At 56.1% G+C, this 21,683-nt stretch overlaps 1 protein-coding gene across 1 annotated transcript; it reads left to right on the forward strand.

Annotated features, from left to right (window-relative positions):
• Positions 1 to 435: 435 nt before the first annotated feature.
• On the forward strand, positions 436 to 20,417 carry Ntrk1 (neurotrophic receptor tyrosine kinase 1). Its single transcript, XM_012950860.2, has 17 exons — positions 436 to 659; positions 2,918 to 2,992; positions 3,187 to 3,258; positions 4,261 to 4,329; positions 6,000 to 6,151; positions 6,328 to 6,470; positions 9,594 to 9,726; positions 12,251 to 12,580; positions 12,968 to 12,985; positions 13,159 to 13,214; positions 13,477 to 13,579; positions 14,044 to 14,190; positions 14,548 to 14,678; positions 14,801 to 14,973; positions 18,654 to 18,894; positions 19,115 to 19,273; positions 20,232 to 20,417. The coding sequence occupies exons 1-17, from the start codon at positions 436 to 438 to the stop codon at positions 20,415 to 20,417; spliced, it is 2,412 nt and encodes an 803-aa protein (XP_012806314.2).
• The last annotated feature ends 1,266 nt before the right edge of the window (positions 20,418 to 21,683 follow it).

Below are 21,683 nucleotides of genomic sequence, written 5' to 3' on the forward strand. Positions count from 1 at the left end.
GTGGCGGCACGCCTTTAATCCCAGCACTTGGGAGGCAGAGGTAGGAGGATCGCCGTGAGTTCGAGGCCACCCTGAGGCTCCATAGTGAGTTCCAGGTCAGCCCGGGCTAGAGTGAGACCCTACCTCAAAAAATCAAAAACAAACAAGCAAACAAAAACTTGTCAGTTTCCCCAGCGATGGGTGGTGATGGGTGGCAGCCCTTCCGGGTCTCCTGCGGATGGGCAAGGGGACAGTGGAGAGGGGCGAGCTGCCCCCGAGCCCCACGGGGAGGGCGGGAGGGCGTGGCGGGGCGTGGCGGCGCCGCCCTCGCTCCCCGGCGGGTGCTGACACCGCCCCGCGCACGTGGGGCTCGAGCCCGGCGGCCAGCGGCGCACAGACGGCAGCGCGGCGCGGCACGGCCCGGGCAGGCGGGCGGGCGAGGCGGGCGCCGCGGCGATGCTGCGAGGCCCGGGGCTCGGGCGCGGGCGCGGGCTGGACCGGCACCGCGGGGCTGCGGGGCCCGGCGGCCTGCTGGCCTGGCTGATGCTGGCCTCCGCGGGCGCGGCGGCGGCGTGCCCCGATGCCTGCTGCCCCGTGGGGCCCTCGGGGTTGCGCTGCACCCGGCCTGACACCCTGACGAGCCTCCGCCGCCTGCGGGGCTCCGAGAACCTCACGGAGCTGTGAGTGTGCGGCGGGGAGGGGAGGGGAGCGGAGCGGAGGGGCGGGCAGGGTCCTGTCCTGAGGGTGCATCGCATCCCACAGCCTCGGGTGGGTGGGTGAGGGTTGGGGGGGGGTGTCCCCGCGGCTTCCCCTGAGCAGCTGCCACCCTGGCTGATGTCGCCTGGAGCTCAGGGTAGCTGGGGCAGGGCAGGAAGGAATCTCAGTGGGCCAGGACTCAGCGTCCAGAGGTTCAGGACACCGTTTTGTGGGGCTCAGCCCAGGAACCCAAGCTGTGCCCCGTGGACCGGTGGCTTAGCCGCGGAGAACTCCTCGGTGTAGGACCCTTTGCTACCTTTCCTCTTTCCTAGGACGAAGCCAGTTGTGCCCCCCCACCCCTTCCTTGTTTAAACCCGGGGAGCCCAGCTGAATGGAGCTGGAATTGGGAGGTGGTGAGGAGCCAGCCCGCTTAGTCACTGAACTCTCCCCCGCCACCCCCACTCACACCTTCTCCCCAGGACCTGGTCCTCTTGGACGCTCCCATCTTCCCTTCCGCCCTCGGCTCTCAGGCTGGACCAGGGGGTCAGGCTATGGCTGACAGCCTCTCCTGGCTTCTTGGGAGAAACCTCCAGGTCTGCAGCACTCTGACATCTGGCAGGAATTGGTTACAAAATACTCAAGTACTTTTTTAGCGGCTGGTGAGACCTATGGGAGTATAATTGACCAAGAGGTGTTCGAGCATCACATGATGGTTGGAAAATACTTGAGTATTCTGTGTGGCTGGGGGAGCCAGCGGCCTGCAATGATTGGCACTGAGTTACCCGGGCATCTTGTGGTAATTAACGGAGGTACTCAATCTCTCTCTAATGGCCCTAGGGAGACTGAGAAGAGCAGAGATGCCTTGTCGTGGTCTAGGCCTAGGCTCCTGCATGATGGGAGAGGGTGTGAAGTCCAGGCCGTCATAGTGGGCTTGAGTGTTCATGCAAGCCTGGGCCCCGTCTCTAGACTGTTCCCCATCAGTGTTCTCATTTCTCAATGCCTTTTCAAGCCCCCAAAGGAGTCCAGCCAGAAGCAGTGGATGGGCCAGGGCTGCAGAGGAGGGGCCGGCAGGGTGGTGAGCTGAGCTGTCCCCCCCTGGGTGGGGCAGTAGCTGGGCCCTCCCACCTTCTCCTGAGCAGCCCCTCTCCCCTCCCTCACCCGCACAGCTAACAAGGAGCTAATGCACTTGAATAGACAGATTGATTATGAATTGGAAGGAACGAGGCAGCTTCTAGCACACCGCCTGGCGGCTCACGCACATGCAGCTGGCTGTGGGTTCCTACCAGCTCCCTGGGTCTCCAGGAGCAGAGCCGACCTTGAATTGCCCAGCTGTAATCCCCAGGCCTGGCGGGGGGCGGGGGGAGACACCCGAGGATGGACACCTAGATGTCCTACGGGGCCAGGGCTGGGAGCTAAGGATGGCCCTGTTTCCCTTGCTGCCCTGGCGTTACTCAGGGAAGTTTGGGGCCCAGGAGGGGACTTCTGAGAACACAGAGGACATGTCACTGTGGGGACTGGGTTCTCAGGGACTCCCCAGAGCCAGGCCCAGAAGCTAAGCAGCCCTCACCACCCCTGGGTGCTGCTCGCTCTTCTGTCCTTATCTCTGACTCTCGGTTTCCCTTCCCTTATCTGTCTCTCTGCTAATCTTTTCCTGTCCGTCTCTCTCTTTTGGAATCTCTGTCTCACTTTTGCTGCCGCTCCTTCTGCCCATGCCCTCCGTCCTCTTCTTCCCCTTTCTGGGTCCCTCCAGGGGCAGGAAGGGGCTGGGGAGGGGACCCCTGTTGACAGCTCTGTGTATGCTTGCTCTGTCCTGGGGTGGAGGAGCAGGACTTGCTGAGCCCAGTGGTGGCCCCTGAGCCAGTGTGTTTAGCAGCACTCATTGGCATGACCATGGGATGTTGACCTCCCCCCCCATCACTGCTGAGGCTAAAAGGAGTTGAGCCCCAAGCCCAGAATGGTGGTGTGTATTTGTGAACACGTGTTCACAAGTTACCTGAGCACGTGCATGGGAGAGGTCTGCGCGATCTTTGCTTATGTCCATGCGTGAGTGTGCCCCCGTGTGTTCCTCCATGTTTGCACTGTATGTGTGTGAGCAACTGCACCCCTGTGCAGGTGTGTGCACCTCCGCGTGTGAATGGTGCGTGTGCTTATGCGTGCGTGACTGAGGGAATGGGTGGACGGTGGGCAAGGGAGGGGACTCCATCACGGCCTTGTCCCTTGATGACCACCTGTCTCCCCGCAGCTACGTGGAGAACCAGCAGCATCTAAGGCGCCTGGAGCCTGGGGACCTGCAGGGGCTCGAGAACCTGAGAAGCCTGTGAGGACCCTGGGTGGGGCTGGGAACAGGGCCAGGGCCAACGTGGGGGCATCCAGTGTCCTGGGGTCTTGGAGAGGTCCCGAGGCCCAGGTAGCTGTGGAACTAGGGGGTAGGGAAGGGTGCAGGGCTACGCCAGGGGAGCCCGCCGGGGGCGACCAGAGGGAGGCCTTAGAGTCCTCTTGCACCCTCTCCAGCACCATCGTGAAGAGTGGGCTCCGGTTTGTGGCGCCAGACGCCTTCCATTTCACTCCTCGGCTCAGCCGCCTGTGAGTAGCTGGGCTGGGTGGGGGCTGGGGGAGAGGGCCCGAGAAGGACCCCCAGACTTGGGCTGCTGATGGGCTCTGTACACCCCGGGGAACTGTTCTGAGCAAGGTCCAGTCTGGTCTCATCCCTGGGGTGTCTCTCCCTGGTTCGGGAGAGCCACACTCTGGGTGGTCACTCACTTCCCTGCTGCACACGTGGGGGACGCTTTTCATAGGTGCTTGTCCAGCCTGTCTGGGATCCAGAGGAAGTGAGGGGTGGTAGCAGGACTTCTGGGTTCTGGCCAGAATTCCACCCTCACCCCCCACCCCCGCCCATGAGGTGCTCTTGCCTGGCGCCCCAGCAGTAGTTTTTCTGTCCTTGCTGAATGGTTCTTTTCCAGCCTAGGGCCCCGGATTCCAGAGCCAGGAGAATAGTTAGGGTGAAGGTCCTGACGGTGGCAGGCCCGGCCTACGCAGTGTCCTGGGGAGTCAGCAGCAGAGCCCTGCCCTGCCTGGGTTCCCCCTCTCTACCTCTGTACCTGGTTTTTATTTTTGTTTTTGTTTTGTTTTCCCTGCTTGAAGTTCCTTAGTCTCTGGAGTAACAGGAAGGGGGACAGGGGACCTGAGAAGTTCTTTGCCACCCCTGTCTTGTGGTCCAGTAGGGAGCAGTGGAGCGCGAGCCCCTGGGTCTTTCCTGGGTGGGGGAGCACAGATGGAGCCCCTCCCCCCCAGCTATGGCCTCAGCACTTTGCCAGCTGGGGCTGGAGGTGTGGGGGAGGGTGAGCGGCTGTTCCCTCCGATCCCCGGGATCAAGGAGGGGTTAAGTGGGGTTAACCCTTGTCGTCCCGGGGAGAAGAACAGACCCAGACTCACTTGCCTGCCCCCATTCCAACACCCCCACTCGTACAGCCACTATGGGCCTGTCCTAGTTGTTCGGACTAGGGAGGGGACCGGACTCTCCCACTTGTCCCTCCTTCTGATGGGGTCAGAGTAAGATCACTGGCTCAGGGGCCCGTCTTCCCACAGGAACCTGTCTTCCAATGCTCTTGAGTCCCTCTCCTGGAAAGCCGTCCAAGGCCTCTCCTTACAGGAGTTGTGAGTACGGGGACATGGGAACACGGTACAAGGGGCCAGTCTGTATGATGTGTGGTCCGGGTATATTTCTGTCTGTGTAGAACAGGACAGGGTGTCTGGAAGCTCTTGAGTGTGAGCTGGTACTGGGGACCGTGTGCATGCCTGTCCCCCTACCCATTAAAGTAGGCGCTGCAAGGCTGGGCCAGCATGGGGAGTCAGCCCGGATGGGGACTGTGTGTGTCCCCGGAGGCGTGGTACCATGCTGAGCAGTCCGCAGGCCTACGACGGGTGCCCGTGCCACACTGGCCCCATTCCCAGTGAACACTCGCTGGAGGAGAGGGACTCAGGAGCGGCAGGCTGTGGTGGGCTCCTGAAGCTTGTGGGTCACACACCAGAGGTCCTGCCCTTCCCTCCTTGTCACCCTGTTGAGGTACGTGGCCTGGCTTGTCACCCTAGAGCTGAGGGAGGTGCAACTCATGCAGCCTCAGCTGGCACCTAAACAGTCTGCTGCTCTTTATTCCTAAGTATCTACTGATTGGTTTTAGAGAGAAAGAGAAAGAAAGAAGAAAAAAGAGGATTGGGTGCACCAGGACCTTCTGCCACTGCACACAAATTCCAGATACATGAGCCACTTTGTGCAGCTGGCTTTATGTGGGTCCTGGGAAATCAAGTCCTGGCCAGCAGAATATGTGAGCAGAAGCCTTTAGTTACAAAGCCATCTTGCCAAGCCTGTGCTTGTTTCTTTCTTTCTTTCTTTCTTTTTTTCTAGGTAGGGTTTCACTCTCGCCCAGGCTGACTTGGAGTCCACTATGAAGTCTCAGGGTGACCTCAAACTCATGATCCTCCTACCTCTGCCTCCCCAGTGCTGAGATTAAAGGCGTGCTCCACTATGCCTATCTTAAAAATGTTTTTATTTATTTGAGACAGAAAGAATGGGGAAAAAAGAGAAAAGAGAAAGGGTGCAGCTGAAGAGATGGCTTAGCGGTTAAGGCATTTGCCTGCAAAGCCAAAGGATATTGGTTCAATTCTCCAGGACCCATGTACGACAGATGCACAAGGGGGCGCAAGCGTCTGGAGTTCATTTACAGTGGCTGAAGTCCCTGGCGTGCCCATTCTCCCTCTCTCTTTCTCTCTCTCTGCCTCTTTCTCTGCATAAAATAAAATAAAAATAAAAATAAAATAAAAAAGAGAAAGGGCTGTCCAGGGCCTCTGGCCACTGCAAACAAACTCCAGGTGCATGTACCTACCTTGTGCATCTGGCTTTAAATGGGTACTAGGGAATCAAACCCAGGTCCTCTGTCTTTGCATGCAAATGCCTTAACCACTGAACCATCTCTCCAGCCCCCTGTACTTATTTCTTATAGGAACTGAAGTCTTATTACTGAGTTGGCCACAGGCCTCATCCTCAACTCTGCCTCTTCCTCTTAGGTCCCTCCTTAGGTTCGCTGTTCCCTCAGGCCCATGCTGTCCCCTGTTCCCCTAACTCTTTTTTCTTTTCTTTTTTTTTTTTTTTTGTTTTTTGAGGTAGGGTCTCACTCTGGCTCAGACTGACCTGGAATTCACTATGTATTCTCAGTCTGGCCTCGAACTCATGGCGATCCTCCTACCTCTGGCTCCCAAGGGCTGGGATTAAAGGCGTGCGCCACCACGCCCAGCTTGCTCCCCTAATTCTTGGTGCCCCCACCCTCCAGGGTCCTGTTGGGGAACCCTCTGCGCTGCTCCTGCGCCTTGCACTGGCTGGGGCGCTGGGACCTGGAGGGTCTGTATGGTGTACAGGCACAGAGGTTGCAGTGCGTCGGGCCTGGAGACCAGCTCCTTCCGCTCAGGCACAGCTCCAGCTGCGGTAGGTGCTGCTGCCAGGGTGGGGAGGGCCCTGAGGAGCAAGCCCTGGAGGGGTCTGGGGTGGTTTTGGCAAAGGCTATGGACCTCAGAGGCTAGGGCATGGTTTGGGCCATGAACAGGGTGGGGTTCTTGGGGCCATGCCCAGCTCTAAGGGCCCTCTGGCACATGGGTGCCCAGGTGTGCCCACGCTGAAGGTCCGGGTGCTCAACGACTCCGTGGAAGTGGGGGATGACGTCTTGCTGCAGTGCCAGGTGGAGGGACAGGGCTTGCGGCAGGCTGGCTGGATCCTCACAGAGCTCGAGGGAATGGCGACAGCGATGGTGAGAAACCCTTCAGCCCCTCCCTGGGGACAAAGATAAGGAAAGAGACAACAAAAGGAAGGAGAGACTCACAGGGAGGAGGGAAGACAGTTTAGATGGCAGGGATAAGCCCTGGAATGACCACCTGGGCCATAGGCAAGTCCTCAGTGCAGCTGCTGGCCAAGCTGGACCCTAGGCCTGCTGACCCCTTTGGGCCCAGAAACCCTCTTGGGGATCACAGTGCTGGCTGTAACAGAGGGATCCAAGAAGTCATTTCTAGCTTAGAAAACGGAGGTCTGGGCACAGGGCAGTATCTGTGTCCCACACCCAAGGCTGGTTCTCCCGGCTTCTGGACTTGTTCCCTGCAGACTGTTGGAAGCAGCGTTCGTTCTCTGGGTGTGCAGCGAACACATTAGGAAAGGGGCACCGTGTTCCAGCTCTTCCACTAATTATTTCTTGGAGTGACTCTCAGAAAAAAATCTGCACTTTGGTTTTCTTATCTGCAAAGGGAGATGGCCCTGGTGGCCCTCTGACATCCTGTCTGCCGCTGGGCATCCTCTGGTCTCTGTCTCTTTCATCCAGACAGGTCTCTGAGCACCTTCCTGGGCCTCTGTCCTCAGGCTGACCACAGACGGCCCAGAGTAGCCGCAGCTGACTTGGGAGGCCTTGTTCACAAGGTCACCAGGCTCTGACAAGGGCGGTGTCTACCAAGGAGTGGACACACAGGAGCCAGGGAGACGGCCTATGGGACGAGTGTGTTCACTTTGGAGGCTCTCAGTTCAGGAGGAGGACTTGTGTCAATTGCTGGGGACTCCTGGAGCATGTAGAAGAGGGAGCCCCTGGCATAGTGATCAGGGGTCCCAGACCTGGTGGCAGCACCATTGCCCCAAGGCCTTCCCCCAGCCAAAGTGCAGGCAGCTGAGAGCTGATGATGGAAAGGGGCCCAGGCAGTGGCAAGAGCCTGGCCACGCCCACAGTGGACATTCCTGATCAGCTGTCTGCTGCGGGAAATTCCAGTTTCTGATTTCTCTTCGTGGAATGTACGTGTTTGCTAGAACTCGTGTTTCCTGAGAACTTACATAGAAAAGCCACAGTGAGCCTGGCGTGGGCGTGGTGGCGCCTGCCTTTTATCCCAGCACTCGGGAGGCAGAGGTAGGAGGATTGCCATGAGTTCAAGGCCAAGTCACACATTAACTGGGCTGTAATGAAAGAGCCAAGAGACTGGTCCCACTAGCCCAAGAGAGCAAGGGATGGCCAAACAGCTCCGGGGGGAGAGCAGCTGGACTTCAGACCCCACCCAGTGTGTCTGGAAGAGAGAGGCTGTGAAGGGAGCCTAAGGCAATAGCCTGGGGTCTCTGCTGGAGTCGTTCCACATACACCAGGGGCGCATACTTGCTCATGTGTGTGTTCAAGGGTGCTGCCTTCTTTTTAAATGTATATTTTATTTATTTATTTATTTGAGAGAGAGAGAGAGAGAGAGAGAGAATGGGCACTTCAGGGTCTCCAGCCACTGTAAACAAACTCCAGATGCATACGCCCCCTTGTGCATCTGGCTTGCATGGATCCTGGAGCGTCAAGCTGGGATCCTTTGGCTTTGCAGGGTTTTAAACGCCTTCACCGCTAAGCCATCTGTCCATTCCAAGGGTCCCACCTTTATGAAACCCTCCGACAAATGAGACGTGTCCACTACCTCATTTATTTTCACCATTTTATGAACATAGCTTTCAAAGAAAGTGTCAGATGGTTCTTTTGCCCACTTCTTCAGTTTATTAAAAAAAAAAAAAAATCCAGGGAGCTGAGCAGGTAAGAGAGTTTGCAAAAAGCGTGAGGACTTGGAGACTGCCTGAGTTCAACCCTCCAGAACCACCAGCAACAGCCACAAAACAATCCAGAGCTCAGCAAGATTAAAAATTGTTACAAGGACCTGGGCGTGGTGGCGCACACCTTTAATCCCAGCACTCAGGAGGCAGAGGTAGGAGGATTGCAGTGAGTTCGAGGCCACCCTGAGACTCCATAGTGAATTCCAGGTCAGCCTGGGCTAGAGTGAGGCCTTACCTTGAAAAACAAAAAACAACAACAACAAAAAAATTGTTACGGGGAAGCCAGGCTTGGTGGCACATGCCTTTGGCCTCAGCTAAAGAGACTCAGGAGGCTGAGAAAGAAGGATTACAATGAGTTCAAGGCCAGCCTGGGGCTAGAGTCAGCTCTAGGTCTGCCTGGGGTAGAGACCCTGCCTCAAAAAAAAAAATAAAATAAAATAAAGTCACAAGGTCATATAATTTATATTTGGTATGCCCATGGGTCTTAGGAAAAGAATCTGAGTTTGGTTTAAACCACTGACAGTGATTCGCAGGGGAGTTACCTCACCTTTCTAAGGTCACTCCGTCTGCCAGAGGGGACGCTGCTGCTCCTGGCTGTTTCCCGCTGCCACCAGGAGCGCCATCCTTTTGTTTCTCTGGGCTGAGGCTGAGTTTGCTAGGGCTTTGTGTGAACCAGGAGCTGAGGCTGCATGTGAATACAGTGCTTGGGGCCCAAGAAAACAAAAAAAAAAAAAAAAAGAGAGAGTGAAATAAAATGGTATTGGGGCCACTATCTGGCCAGTCAGATTGTGACCTCCATCTTGGAGTACTATCTGCCTCTTTTTTTTTTTTTTTTTTTCACTATGTAGTCTCAGGGTGGTCTTGAACTCACGGCAATGCTCCTACCTCTGCCTTGCTAGTGCTGGGATTAAAGGTGTGCACCACCACGCCCGGCATCTTTTTTTTTAATGAGAGAAAGAAAGAGAGGGAGAATGAATTGGCATGCTAGAGGTTTAGCCACTTTGAACGAACTCCAGACGCTTGTGCATCTGGCTGGGTTCTGGGGAGTTGTACCTGGGTCCTTAGGCTTCACAGGCAAGTGTCTTAACTGCTAAGCCATCTCTCCAGCCCCATCTGCCTCTTTTGAGGCCATTAGTTGTGCTTTAGAGAGATGTCTCTGGTCCAGGAGCTGCAAAGGCCATTATTCTCTGCCACAGCCCTCCTCTCCCATCCCCAGCCCTTCTTCCTTTTCCATCCGAGGCCTCCAAACATGTCAGCTCCAGCTCCTTCCTCCCGCCCCACCCTGACGAAGCCCTTCCTGATTTTTCCCTCTTCCCTGATCCAGAAATCTGGGGCTCTGCCGTCCCTGGAGCTGACCCTGGCCAATGTCACCAGTGACCTCAACAGGAAGAATGTGACATGCTGGGCAGAGAATGATGCCGGCAGAGCCGAAGTCTCTGTCCAGGTCAACGTCTCCTGTGAGTTCCCATGATGTACCAACCCCCACTCAACTTCTCTTTTGAAAAGAGGGCGTGGGGTGGGGGCTGGTGGGAGGGTGGAGGGCGTCTCCACAGCTGTTCTCTCCCAGCTGTTTCCAGATTCCCATGAAAACCTGATCTGTCAAGGGGAGTCCTGTGGGGGGGGGGGGGCTTCCCAAGGCCAGAGGGATAGAGATGGATTTCTTTCTGGCCCCCTGCCCAAGCGGTGCTACCTGAGGCCCTTGGCGCCAGCTGCAGGCTGAGCTCGCCGCTTGCTCTCTGGCGCCCCTTCACACTGACCTCCTTAAGGCCTTTGCCTCACTTCCTAAGTTTTCTGTTTATTGGTTGATTTTTATTTTGGATTTCAGCGCAGACTTAAAGCTGGAGCCAAGTCTCTGCCAGCCCAGTGTTGGCATTTGTTGATGCACTGAGCTGGGCTGGGCATCTGGAGAGAGGAGCCGAAGGCCCAGACCTACATCCTAGTTTTAGGCAAGATCGGGTGCATTCAGGGCGGTAGAGAAACATCTTAGTTGTGAAAATTCTACTCCTGGGCTCTCCTTTAGTCAATATTACTGCCTGGTTTCTCCAGCTCCGCCAACAAAGTATCTTTACTCTGTGTTCTGGCATCATTTTATTGTGAAACATGCATACATAAGTATGTATGTAAAGATACAGACACAGTGTTTGTTTATTTATTTATAGACAGGATCTTGCAGCAGTGTAGGCTAGGCAGGCTAGAGACTCCTAACCTCCTGCCTCAGCCTCCCAAGCGCAGGTCGGCACCACCAGGCTTGGCTAACATACACACTTGTGACAATAATTGCTCTTACTCGCGTTTCAGAGGATCCTCTTCTCTCCTCAGCCCCAACCTTGTCCCTTCCCTACCTCATCCTTTTATTTTAACCATTTCCTTGCTTTCTACAAAAAAAAATATTTATTTGCAAGCAGAAAGAAAGAGAGAGAGAGAGAGAGAAATAGAGAATGGGCATGCCAGGCCCTCTAGCCACTGCAAATGAACTCCAGATGTGTGCACTACCTGTGCGTCTGGCTTTATGTGGTTACTAGGGAATGAAACCCAGGTCCTTAGGCTTTGCAGGCAAGCACCTTAAATATTAAGCTATCTCTCCAGCCCTTCCCTGCTTTTAAAAATAATTTTCAACCAGCGTAATGGTGCATGCCTTTAATCCCAGCACTTAGGAGGCAGAGGTGGGAGGATCACTATGAGTTCAAGGCCAACCTGAGACAACATAGTGAATTCCAGGTCAGCCTGGGCTAGAGTGAGACCCTACTTTGAAAAACCAAAACCAAACGCCCCCCAAAAAAACCCTCACATGTCTCCTTTCATAGCCATAGAGTTTGCTTATTTAACAGTCTATAAATGGAAACTTAGTGCAAGTATTTTTTTGTTCGACATTATATTTGTGAAATCCATCCATATTAATGACAATTACTATAGTTTACTTGTGCACTACTGAATATTTCATTGTATGAATGTTGTGAAAATTGTATATGTTTATACACATCTATATATATATATTTTTGGTTTTTCGAGGTAGGGTTTCACTCTAGCCTAGGCTGACCTGGACTTCACTATGGAGTCTCAGTGTGACCTCGAACTCATAGCAGTCCTCCTACCTCTGCCTCCCAAGTGCTGGGATTAAAGGCGTGCACCACCACGCCCGGCTTATACTTGTTTTTCTATTATTGAAGAAACTGCTTTTTCAAGGTTAGGTCTATTTCAGAGCCATATCTCTATTCAAAAAAAATTTTTTTTAGCCTATTTAATTTTATTTACTTGCAAGGAGGGAGGAGGGCGGGAGAGAGAGAGAATATAGGCACACGAGGCTTCCTGCCACTACAAACGAACTCTAGATGCATGTGGCATGTGCCACTCTGTGCATCTGATTAAACCTGGGCCTTAGGCTTTGCAAGCAAGTGCTTAAACCACTGAGCCAACTCTCCAGCCCCCCCCCTTTTTTTTGCCATTTTTTTTCAGTACTGGGGATGGAAACCAGGGCTGTGTGCCTTCTAGGCAAGTGCTCTAAGACTTCCCATTTATTTATCTCATTCCCTTACTGATGTGGAGACAGGGTCTGACAGGTGAACTGGCAGGCCTGGAACTGTCTCTGTAGTCCGGGCAGCCTTGCACTTGTGACGCTCCTGCCTCGGTCTCCTGAGCAGCGAGGGCGGCAGGCTGCGCTGCGAGGCCCAGCTTCCCCTACGTCCTTCACGTCCCCGAGTTCTCCGTGCCTGCTGCCAGATTTAAGGCTGTACTATCAGCTTTCCTCCAAGTGTGGCTTCTGGGGACTCTCTTCAGGCCTACTGACCGGGTTTTCCGAGGCCCGAGACCCGCCCTTCAGTTCTGGCTCTGGCCTCCCTGGAGTCCTTCCAGCCACCTGTCTCCTGCCTGTCACATGCTCTCCGTCAGTAGTTCCCACCGGAGTGCACCACTGGCCAGTCTCTTCTTCGTGGCCGGGTGGTGGCCCCCGCTGGCCCGTGCCCGTCACCCGCTCTCTGCCCGCAGTCCCGGCCAGCGTGCGCCTGAGCTCCGCCGTGGAGCAGCACCACTGGTGCATCCCGTTCTCCGTGGATGGGCAGCCCGCGCCCGCCCTGCGCTGGCTCTTCAACGGCTCCCTGCTCAATGAGACCAGCTTCATCTTCACCCAGTTCCTGGAGTCAGCGCTGACCAACGAGACCGTGCGCCACGGCTGCCTCCGCCTCAACCAGCCCACCCACGTCAACAACGGCAACTACACGCTGCTGGCCACCAACCCCTTCGGCCAGGCTTCCGACTTCGTCCTGGTCTCCTTCATGGACAACCCTTTCGAGTTCAACCCCGAAGACCCCATCCCTGGTGCGAGAGCCACTCTGAGCCTTGTCCCTGGTCCTGGGCAGCACCTGGGTGGAAATCTGGGGTGTCCAGGGAAGACTGGCCCCCTCTGCCTTGGCCTTTAAGTCCCCGTTGCTGGAGTGCTTGGTCCCGGACAGCAGAGCTGGCCATAGCTCTCCACTGACCTCCCTGTCGTTCCCCCCCCCACCCATAAGCCAGGCCCGAGCTGTCTGTCCCTTCAGGCTGAAGAAAGGGCTGTTGCCAGGGTAGCCAGACCCTCACTGGAAAGGGCCACATGTATACGCTCCCTTGAGGTCCACAGCCCTGCCTCCCGGATGAAGGGACAACCCAGAGGGCAGGGGCACCCAGATACCCACCCCCCGACAGCGCTTTCCCCTCCTCTCTCTGCAGTTTCCTTCTCGCCAGTGGGTGAGTCGCCCAGGCTGGAGGGCCCGTGGGGCAAGTCTCTAGAACAGAGGCTGGGGCAGAGGGGACAGCTGACGGCCACCCCGAGAGGCCAGCTGTGGGCCAAGGCGGGAGCTGCAAGAGGACACACGGTGGCATCTGCCGGAGCCCAGCCCTCCTGCCCTGTGTCCCCACAGACACTAACAGCACGTCCAGAGACCCGGTGGAGAAGAAGGATGAAACGCCTCTTGGGGTGAGTGTGGGGTGCCGCAGGCTGACTGGGGGTGTGGGACCGGGTGATTGGGCGCAGCCTCTCCACATGTCGTTTTCTGGTAGAGCTGGGGGCTGGGGCTCAGTCCAGTGTGGCCTGAACTCAGCTGGCTACCCTTCCAGCCAGGCGGGGTCAGCAGGAGAGCAGGGGACAGGGCTAGGGGCCTGGCTCTGGGCTCCCCTGCAGGATGGTACACTGGGGAGCTCAGAGGCACCAAAGCCTCCAGGCCTGACCCTGCCTCCAGGTCTCGGTGGCCGTGGGCCTGGCCATCTCCGCCACCCTCTTCCTTTCTGCCTTGCTCCTTGTGCTCAACAAATGCGGACAGAGAAGCAAGTTTGGGATCAATCGTGAGTGGAAAATAGCAGAGGGCTGTCTGTCTGTGTGTGTGTCTGTCTGTCCATGGGCTTTGTCTGCTCTGAATTTTCTGGCTTCTCTGTGGGGTTTGCCTGTGTCCGCACGGAGTTTGGGGTGTATGTGCTGGAGGCTTGGGAGTAGGGGTGTATGTTGGGCTGGGGAGGTCCTGCCTGAAGCAGCAGCTGTTAGTTGGTGGCTGGGTCATTGTCAAGCGGGGTGGATCTGGGAGGTCTGGCACTCTGGGGGTGGGGGCTTGCAGGGAAATTTTTTTGGTGCACATGAGGCTGACCAGCAATGGGATGTAGAGGCTCCGGTGCCTCCCCTCTCCCTCTTCCCGGCCGCTCCCCCCAGCCCGCGAGTTCGTGGACGCGGGTGCTGGCACTGCGCATGCGAGCCTGGGCCAGTGTCGGGACGGTGCCTGGGCTGTGACGCCCCATGTGGCTGTGTGTCTCCCCAGGCCCTGCTGTGCTGGCTCCAGAAGATGGGCTGGCCATGTCTCTGCACTTCATGACATTGGGTGGCAGCTCTCTTTCCCCTACTGAGGGCAAAGGCTCCGGGCTCCAGGGCCACATCATGGAGAACCCACAGTACTTCAGTGACACTTGTGAGGAGCTGTGCAGGCGTGTGTGTGTGTGTGTGTGTATGTGTGTGTGTGACAGAGAGAGAGAGAGAGAGAGAGAGCAAGCATGCGTGTGTGCTCAAACGCTCATGTGCTAAGAAGCCCCTGGGCTCTGACTTGTGATGACCCAGACCCGTTCCCACCTCGGCTCAGCTCTAGGTAGAGGCTGCCCCTCACCAGGAGCTTGGGTTTGGGAAGGGCTCAGGGTGGGTCGCAGGTTCCACCTGTCCCTTGGCCAGGCACTCATGTGTAGCACACAGCCCTGCGACAGACCCTGTCCTGACCACTGCCCCATCCCGCTCGAGCTGGGGCTGTCCCTCTAACCCTGCAAGCCCCTCTCAGGTGTCCATCACATCAAGCGCCAGGACATTGTGCTCAAGTGGGAGCTGGGCGAGGGCGCCTTCGGGAAGGTTTTCCTGGCCGAGTGCCACGGCCTGCTGAGCGAGCAGGACAAGATGCTGGTGGCTGTCAAGGTGAGACCCCGACCCTGCCGGTGCTGTGCTCCCGGGACTCTCAGATGACCAACGCGCCAGACTGGGGGTGCCTGAATGGCACGGCCTTAGGGCCCCTCCGTTCTGTCCCTGCCCTGCCCCAGGCTCTGAAGGACGTGTCCGAGAGTGCCCGGGAGGACTTCCAGCGGGAGGCGGAGCTGCTCACGGTGCTGCAGCACCAGCACATCGTGCGCTTCTTCGGGGTCTGCGCCGAGGGCGGCCCTCTGCTCATGGTCTTCGAGTACATGCGCCACGGGGACCTCAACCGCTTTCTCCGGTAGGCGCCCCGGCTCAGCCCTCCCGGCTCCTCTGCGAGGGCGCCCTTGCGGGAGCACGGCAGGAAGGGTCAGAGGGGCACTGTTCTAGTCACCCGAGAGGCAGAGGAGGCGGCTGTGGGAATGTGGGCATGCCCATGGCGTGGTGGCAGTGCGCGCGCACAGAGGCCAGGCCTCCTGCAGGAGCTGTGTACAGGTCAGCAACCCCAGATGGCCAGCAGACACCCTCTGTGGCACTTCACAGTTTGTCCTTACTCTCTGTTGTAGTCTGGTTCGCATTGCTGGTAGAAATCACCCAACCAAGAGCAGCTTGTGGGGGAAAAAAAAAAGAGGCTTATTTTGGCTTGCAGACTTGAGGGGTAGCTCCGTGATGGCAGGGGGAAATGATGGCATGAGTGGAGGGTGGGCATCACCTCCTGGCCACCATAAGGTGAACAGTATCAACAGGGGAATGTGTCAAACACTAGCAACGGAGAGTTGGCTGTAACACCCATAAGCCTGCCCCCAACAGTATACTCACTGACTCCAGGAGACATTAATTCCCAAATCTCCATCAGCTGGGAACCTAGCATTCAGAACACCTAAGTTTATGGGGGACACCTGAATCAAATCACCACATTCTGTCCCTGGCCCCCATAAACTGTTAACCATATGTGATGTAAAATGCAATGCATTCATCCAGCTTTAAAAGTCCTCATAGTTTTTATCAATTCCAATGATGTTCATACATCCCCATAGTCCAAGATCATTTTTTTCTCCCCAAGATCTTTTAACTGAGCCATACCAAAAAATCCCCTCAAAACCCATAATTGCACAGAATAAGCATTCATACTGAAAAAGATGACGTTGGACATAGCAAAGAATACAAGATTTAAAACAACCAGGGCAAACATCAAACAACTCTAGCCAGTGACAAGTCTCCAAGTCTGATAATTCTAACCAGCAACAAGTCTCTGGAGTTCCTATTCCACCCCTCCAGCTAGGCTACTCACAGTCCTGGAAAACTTCATCTGGGACTGGCAGTTCTTCTTGGCTGTCATCTAGTGGTCCCGGCAGCTCCACTGGGTCTCCACTGCAACCCATGGTTCATCCTTATGGTCCCATGGGGTCTCCATGCAGGCATCCAGCAAACCTGCTTCACTCTGCCCATGGCCATTTCCAAAACAAAAGATTATGTTGCAAACTCAATGACCTCTTTCCTGCATTTCTTAATAATAATACCATAATAATAATACCAGGTAGGGTGCCAATTTGTTAGTCCAGGGGGGAATAAAGCAGACTTTGAAGAACAGGACACTCCTTGAGCACTCAGGCCCCTTCAAAAGAGTCCACATTCTTCCTGTTGACCCAGTGGAGGTCAGCTGGCCCAATCTCAAAAGTTGTAATCTCTCAATTACAGCTGAATGGGCAACAGTTCACCCAAAGATTTTTCTTTCTGTGCCCTATCCCTCTGCTCACACCAATTTATTTCTATGCAAAGCAGCACAGCACAACTTTATAGGACAAGGGCATAACAGCAAATTTCTCACACAAACTGCCTCTAGCTCAGTCCAAGCAAAGCTGTTTCTCACCCCATAAACCAAACCTCACAGTCCATAGCTCTTACCACATTCAGGTCTTTCAATATGACCAGAATAGTCCATCAAGCTGTACTTACAGCACTGCAAGGCGTCTCTTAGGCTAAGGTTTCAAATCCTTCCACATTCCTCTTGAAAATCAGCTCCAAGAGGCCAAAACCACAGTCAGGGGTCCAGCAGCAACCCCACTCTTGGTACCACTTTACTGTTGTAGTCAGGTTCACACTGCTGGTAGAAATCACCCAACCAAGAGCAGTTTGTGGGGAGAAAAGGTTTATTTTGGCATATAGGCTCAAGGAGGAAGCTCCATGATGGCAGGGCAAAATGATGGAATGAGCAGAGGGTGGACATCACCCCCTGGCCAACATAAGGTGGACAATAGCAACAGGAGAGTGTGCTAAACACTAGCAAGGGGAAGCTGGCTATAACACCCATAAGCCCGCCCCCAACAATACAACTCCCTCCAAGAGGTGTTCATTCCCAAATCTCCACATCAGCTGGGAACCTAGCATTCAGAACACCTAAGTTTATGAGGGACACCTGAATCAAACCACCACACTCTGGTTCCATATGCTTATACAGTGATAAAAACATTTATTTTCCACGTTGTCCAAGCACATATGGCACTTTGCATTTGAAGAAAGTTATAGAAAATTCTTCTTCTTTTTTTTGGCTATGGGCAGAAGTCAACTATATTGGTTGCACAGAAGGCTTGGGGTAGTGAGATCCACCCAAAGAGAAGCAGGAAGTGCAAGGCCACCTCAGAACACCACCCTCAAACTTGGTCACATGCTCGCTTAGTCGAGTCTTCAAGTCAGCTCATGCTCTGTGAGAACCAGGTGGAACCAGGGTCTGAAATCAGCTGCCATGTCTTAAACAAACCTTGCCTGGCAGGGAGCTGCCCTCCCTGGCTGGGAGGAGGGGTGCCAGTGGACTGAGGTCATGGATGAGAAAGTACCGTGTAGGTGATGATCTGGTCCCCAACCAGCTTCCCACCAAGTCAGGCTAAAGAACTTAGCTCAGAGAGACCCCAAATAGGAGCTCACCCCAGGAACGGAGCCACTGACAGTTCAGATCAGGGAGAAATGAGCTGGCCCCAGGGGTGTGCAGAAGTGGGCTGACAGGAACCAGAGCTGAGGGAGAGCCGTGGAGGATCTGTGTCCTTTCTCAGCAGTGTGATCCAGGCTCAGTGCTGGTCTCAGGGGATGCCACCAAATGTGGCCCAGGCTGTGGGAGGCATGGCAGCAAATGCTGCATGGAGCCCTTTGGAGGAAGGGAGGAAGTCTCAGGTGGACTGGAAGGTTTCCAGCAGGAGAGGCCTTCCTTCCTGACCCGGCCTTGTGGTTTTCCTCTCTCTGCCGGGGCTTCCTCCTGGCCAGGTCAGAACTTGAGTCTCAGCGCAGATGCTCCTTCCAGGAAGCCTTCCCTGGCATCACCCACCCTTAGCTCCCTCAGGTGCCCTGTGCATGGTCCCGTGCTACTCACCCACACCCTGCTGTCACCGTGACTCTGGTGCCCGGCCGCAGACACCCGGAATGAGTGAAGCAGGGAAGCCGGCCAGTAGCAAAGGGCATTGCTGGCAAAGCGAGCCGCTGAGCGAAAGGCTACGGGGCAGTGATGGATGTTGGGGAGTGGGGTTGTGTGGTCTGGATGACCTGGAATGGGGGGCTGTGGCCGGAGGAGAGGGCGCCCTGGACATGCGTGCAGGGGAGGACAAGCGACGGACTGCATGAGCACAGAGGGTGAAGAGAAAGGACAGGAGACTCAAGGACGGCCTGAGGTGTGGCGCTGGCTTGGAGCTGGGGGAGGAGGGCTCCCTTCTTGGGGTGCTGGGCTTGCTAGGGGAAGAAACAGAGCTCAGGTAGGCAGGTGCTGTGATGACGGCACGGGCAGCTGGAGGCTGCGGGGAGCTCCTGAGAAGACACGTGGAGTTGATGCTCCAGGAGGAGCCCCAGAGGAAGGCATGACACCTCTGTTCTGCCCCCTCCCAGCTCCCCTCCTCTATCCTTCCTTTCTGGCCCCAGTTTCTTTCCCGTCACCTCTAATTCTGGGGATCCCTTCCTCGGGGTTCTGTCCTCTCAACCCTTACCTCTCCTTTTCATCAGGTCCCATGGGCCTGATGCCAAGCTTCTGGCTGGTGGAGAGGACGTGGCTCCGGGCCCTCTGGGTCTTGGGCAGCTGCTGGCCGTGGCTAGCCAGGTGGCTGCGGGCATGGTATACCTGGCCAGCCTTCATTTTGTGCACCGGGACTTGGCCACCCGCAACTGTCTGGTGGGTCAGGGGTTAGTGGTCAAGATCGGCGACTTCGGCATGAGCAGGGACATCTACAGCACAGACTATTACCGTGTAAGTGTTCCCGGGCTCCAGCCCAGCACCCCTCGAGCCCAGTGAGACCCAGGGCTGCCGGCTCACCCGCCTGTTCTTCCTTGGGGAGGGTGATTCCCCTTCTCCGCTGCGGCCCCCAGGCTGCTCTGCTCTTCCCTCAGCACATCTCCTTACCTTTCATGACACGGTGGGGTATCCTGGGCGGGCAATCCCCGGAGGTGACATGAAGTGCCACTGGCAGGTGGGAGGCCGCACCATGCTGCCCATCCGCTGGATGCCACCCGAGAGCATCCTGTACCGCAAGTTCAGCACTGAGAGTGACGTGTGGAGCTTCGGGGTGGTGCTCTGGGAGATATTCACCTATGGCAAGCAGCCCTGGTACCAGCTCTCCAACACCGAGGTCAGCCCGCCCTGCATCCTGCGTCCCTCTTTCTTCCCTTTTCTCCTGGTCCTTCCTTCACTCGCGGTCCTGAACCCAGGCCCAGCAGGCTCCTGGGGGCCCTCAGGTGACATTGTGGATCAAGTCTAGGCCCCCACTCTTTGCATTATGTAACCTCAGGCCAGCTGTGCCCTCCCCTCCACCCCACGTCTGCAGTCAGAGCAGGCCCCAGGTGTTCTGTCTCCCTGAGCGGCTCCCCCAGCCTCCTCCTTGGCTCACAGCTGTCAGTTCCCATTTCCCCTCCTAATGCAGTCTGCTCCCCGGAGGCTGGTGGGGTGGGGGAGAGGGTTATAGATTTTAATTTTCTCAAGCACTGAGAGAAAGACTGGAATTAGTGATGCCTATAACCGCGTCCTCTACTGGGGAGGGGGGAGAGTGTTTCAGGCGCCTTCTCCAGCCATCTCTCTGCCACCATCCCTCCCTCACTGGATCCCTTAGCTGCCATACTGGTCCTTCCTGGAGTCTAACTGTGGCCTCTGTTACTGCAGTTTTTTTATTTCCAGAGGAGCTAGCCATGTCCCTCCCACCCCAGTTTCCTCACCAAGGGGCTGCCTCCCACTTCAAACTGAAGCCAGCCAGCTATCAAGGGCTGTAGCTGCAATTCCGCTCTATCTCCCCCCTTCCCCTGGTGCCAAGAGACACCCCTCCTTTCTCTAGCAGCCAGAGGCTGATGATCTTTGCGATGATGGCATGTCCTCCTCACCCCACCTGGCAAGTCTTCTTTGGGTCTGACTCGAGCCTTCTGGAAGCTCCTACCCACACCCCCCTCCCCCAGAGTCAGGCCTTAATCGTTCCCACTTTGCCTGGAGCTCACAGGCCGCTGGGACTCAACCCTGGGAGTGCCCGGCAGGCGTGGGTCTCTCTCCCCTAGCTCCTGAGCTCCCTCCCGCCTCTCGTCTTGTCTTTCCCATGGCCACAGGCAATCGAGTGCATCACGCAGGGCCGGGAGCTGGAGCGGCCCCGGGCCTGCCCTCCTGATGTCTACGCCATCATGCGCGGCTGCTGGCAGCGTGAGCCGCAGCAGCGCCTCGGCATGAAGGATGTGCATGCCCGGCTCCAGGCCCTGGCACAGGCGCCACCTGGCTACCTGGACGTCCTGGGTTAGGGGGGGCAGGGTGCCAGGCCACCCTGGGCCCTCACAGTGCCCAGCAGCCCCGGGCGACCTCGTGCTTCTCGCCCTCAGCATGCGGAGGGCGCCATTTGGGCAGAAGTGGAGGTGGTCATGCTTCTCTGCCAGCGTCCATCATAGCAATTATATTTATTAACCACTGTCGTGTCTCCTTCCTGTTCTTGGGGAGAAGGGCCTTGGGGGGCTGTGCTCTCCAGGGTCTGCCCTCATTCTGGTCCCCTCAGTAGTCTCTTGGCTCCGTGCAGCTGTCACCTACTGGTGGCTTCCCAGACCTCCAGCTCCTCGCGGTGTTTACTTTGTGCTCAGAAAGGAGGATGGTGGGGATGGAGACTAGCGCCCTAGGGAAAAGGATGGCAGCCCGTGTGTGTGTGTGTGTGTGTGTGGGTGTGGGTGTGCGCGTGCATGCATGCGTGTACGCACGCTCATGTGTCCTCCCTGTCTTGGTGTCTACAGGGCAGAGTAAGTACACAGTTGAACAAATGGATGAATGAGACTGTGTGTGTGTGTGTGTGTGTGTGTGTGTGTGTGTATATGTGTGTGTGTGCGCGCGCGTGCGTGTGCATGCTTAGCTTGCGTACCTGTAATCCCAGCTACTCAGGCGGCTCAGACAGGACGATCTCAAGTTCAAGGCCCGTCTGGGGTGCAAAGTGAGTTTAAAGCCAGCCTGGGCAACTTAGTAAGACCCTGCCTACAAATTAAAAGTAAAAAGTGAGCCGGACATGGTGGCGCATGCCTTTAATCCCAGCACTCGGGAGGCAGAGGTAGGAGGATCGCAGTGAGTTCGAGGCCACCCTGAGACGACATAGCAAATTCCAGGTCAGCCTGGTTAGAGTGAGGCCCTACCTCAAAAAACAAAACAAGGGCTGGAGAGATGGCTTAGTGGTTAAGCGCTTGCCTGTGAAGCCTAAGGACCCCGGTTCAAGGCTCAGTTCCCCAGGTCCCACGTTAGCCAGATGCACAAGGGGGCGCACGCATCTGGAGTTCGTTTGCAGAGGCTGGAAGCCCTGGCGCGCCCATTCTCTCTCTCTCTCCTTCTATCTGTCTTTCTCTCAGGGTCTGTCGCTTTCAAATAAATAAAAAAAAAAAAACAACAAAAAAAAAAAACTAAAGTAAAAAGCGGGCTGGGGCTATAGCTCGATGGAGCACTTGCCTGGCGTGGGGGAGGCCCTGGGTTCTGTCCTCAGCGCTGAGAGGTCAAGGTTAAGGGCTGCAGTAAAGGCGGCAGGCCCCTGTTCCTCGCCT

This window comes from Jaculus jaculus, chromosome 19 (genome assembly GCF_020740685.1).
Source record: "Jaculus jaculus isolate mJacJac1 chromosome 19, mJacJac1.mat.Y.cur, whole genome shotgun sequence".
Lineage (NCBI taxonomy): Eukaryota > Metazoa > Chordata > Mammalia > Rodentia > Dipodidae > Jaculus > Jaculus jaculus.

Excerpts from the sequence above, each read along its gene's own strand:
- Ntrk1 (XM_012950860.2), top strand. The coding sequence starts at position 436 with ATGCTGCGAGGCCCGGGGCTCGGGCGCGGGCGCGGGCTGGACCGGCAC. Across the intron at positions 4,330-5,999 it reads GGCCTCTCCTTACAGGAGTT|GGTCCTGTTGGGGAACCCTC; the intron begins GTGAGTACGGGG and ends CCCACCCTCCAG. Across the intron at positions 6,152-6,327 it reads CAGGCACAGCTCCAGCTGCG|GTGTGCCCACGCTGAAGGTC; the intron begins GTAGGTGCTGCT and ends ATGGGTGCCCAG.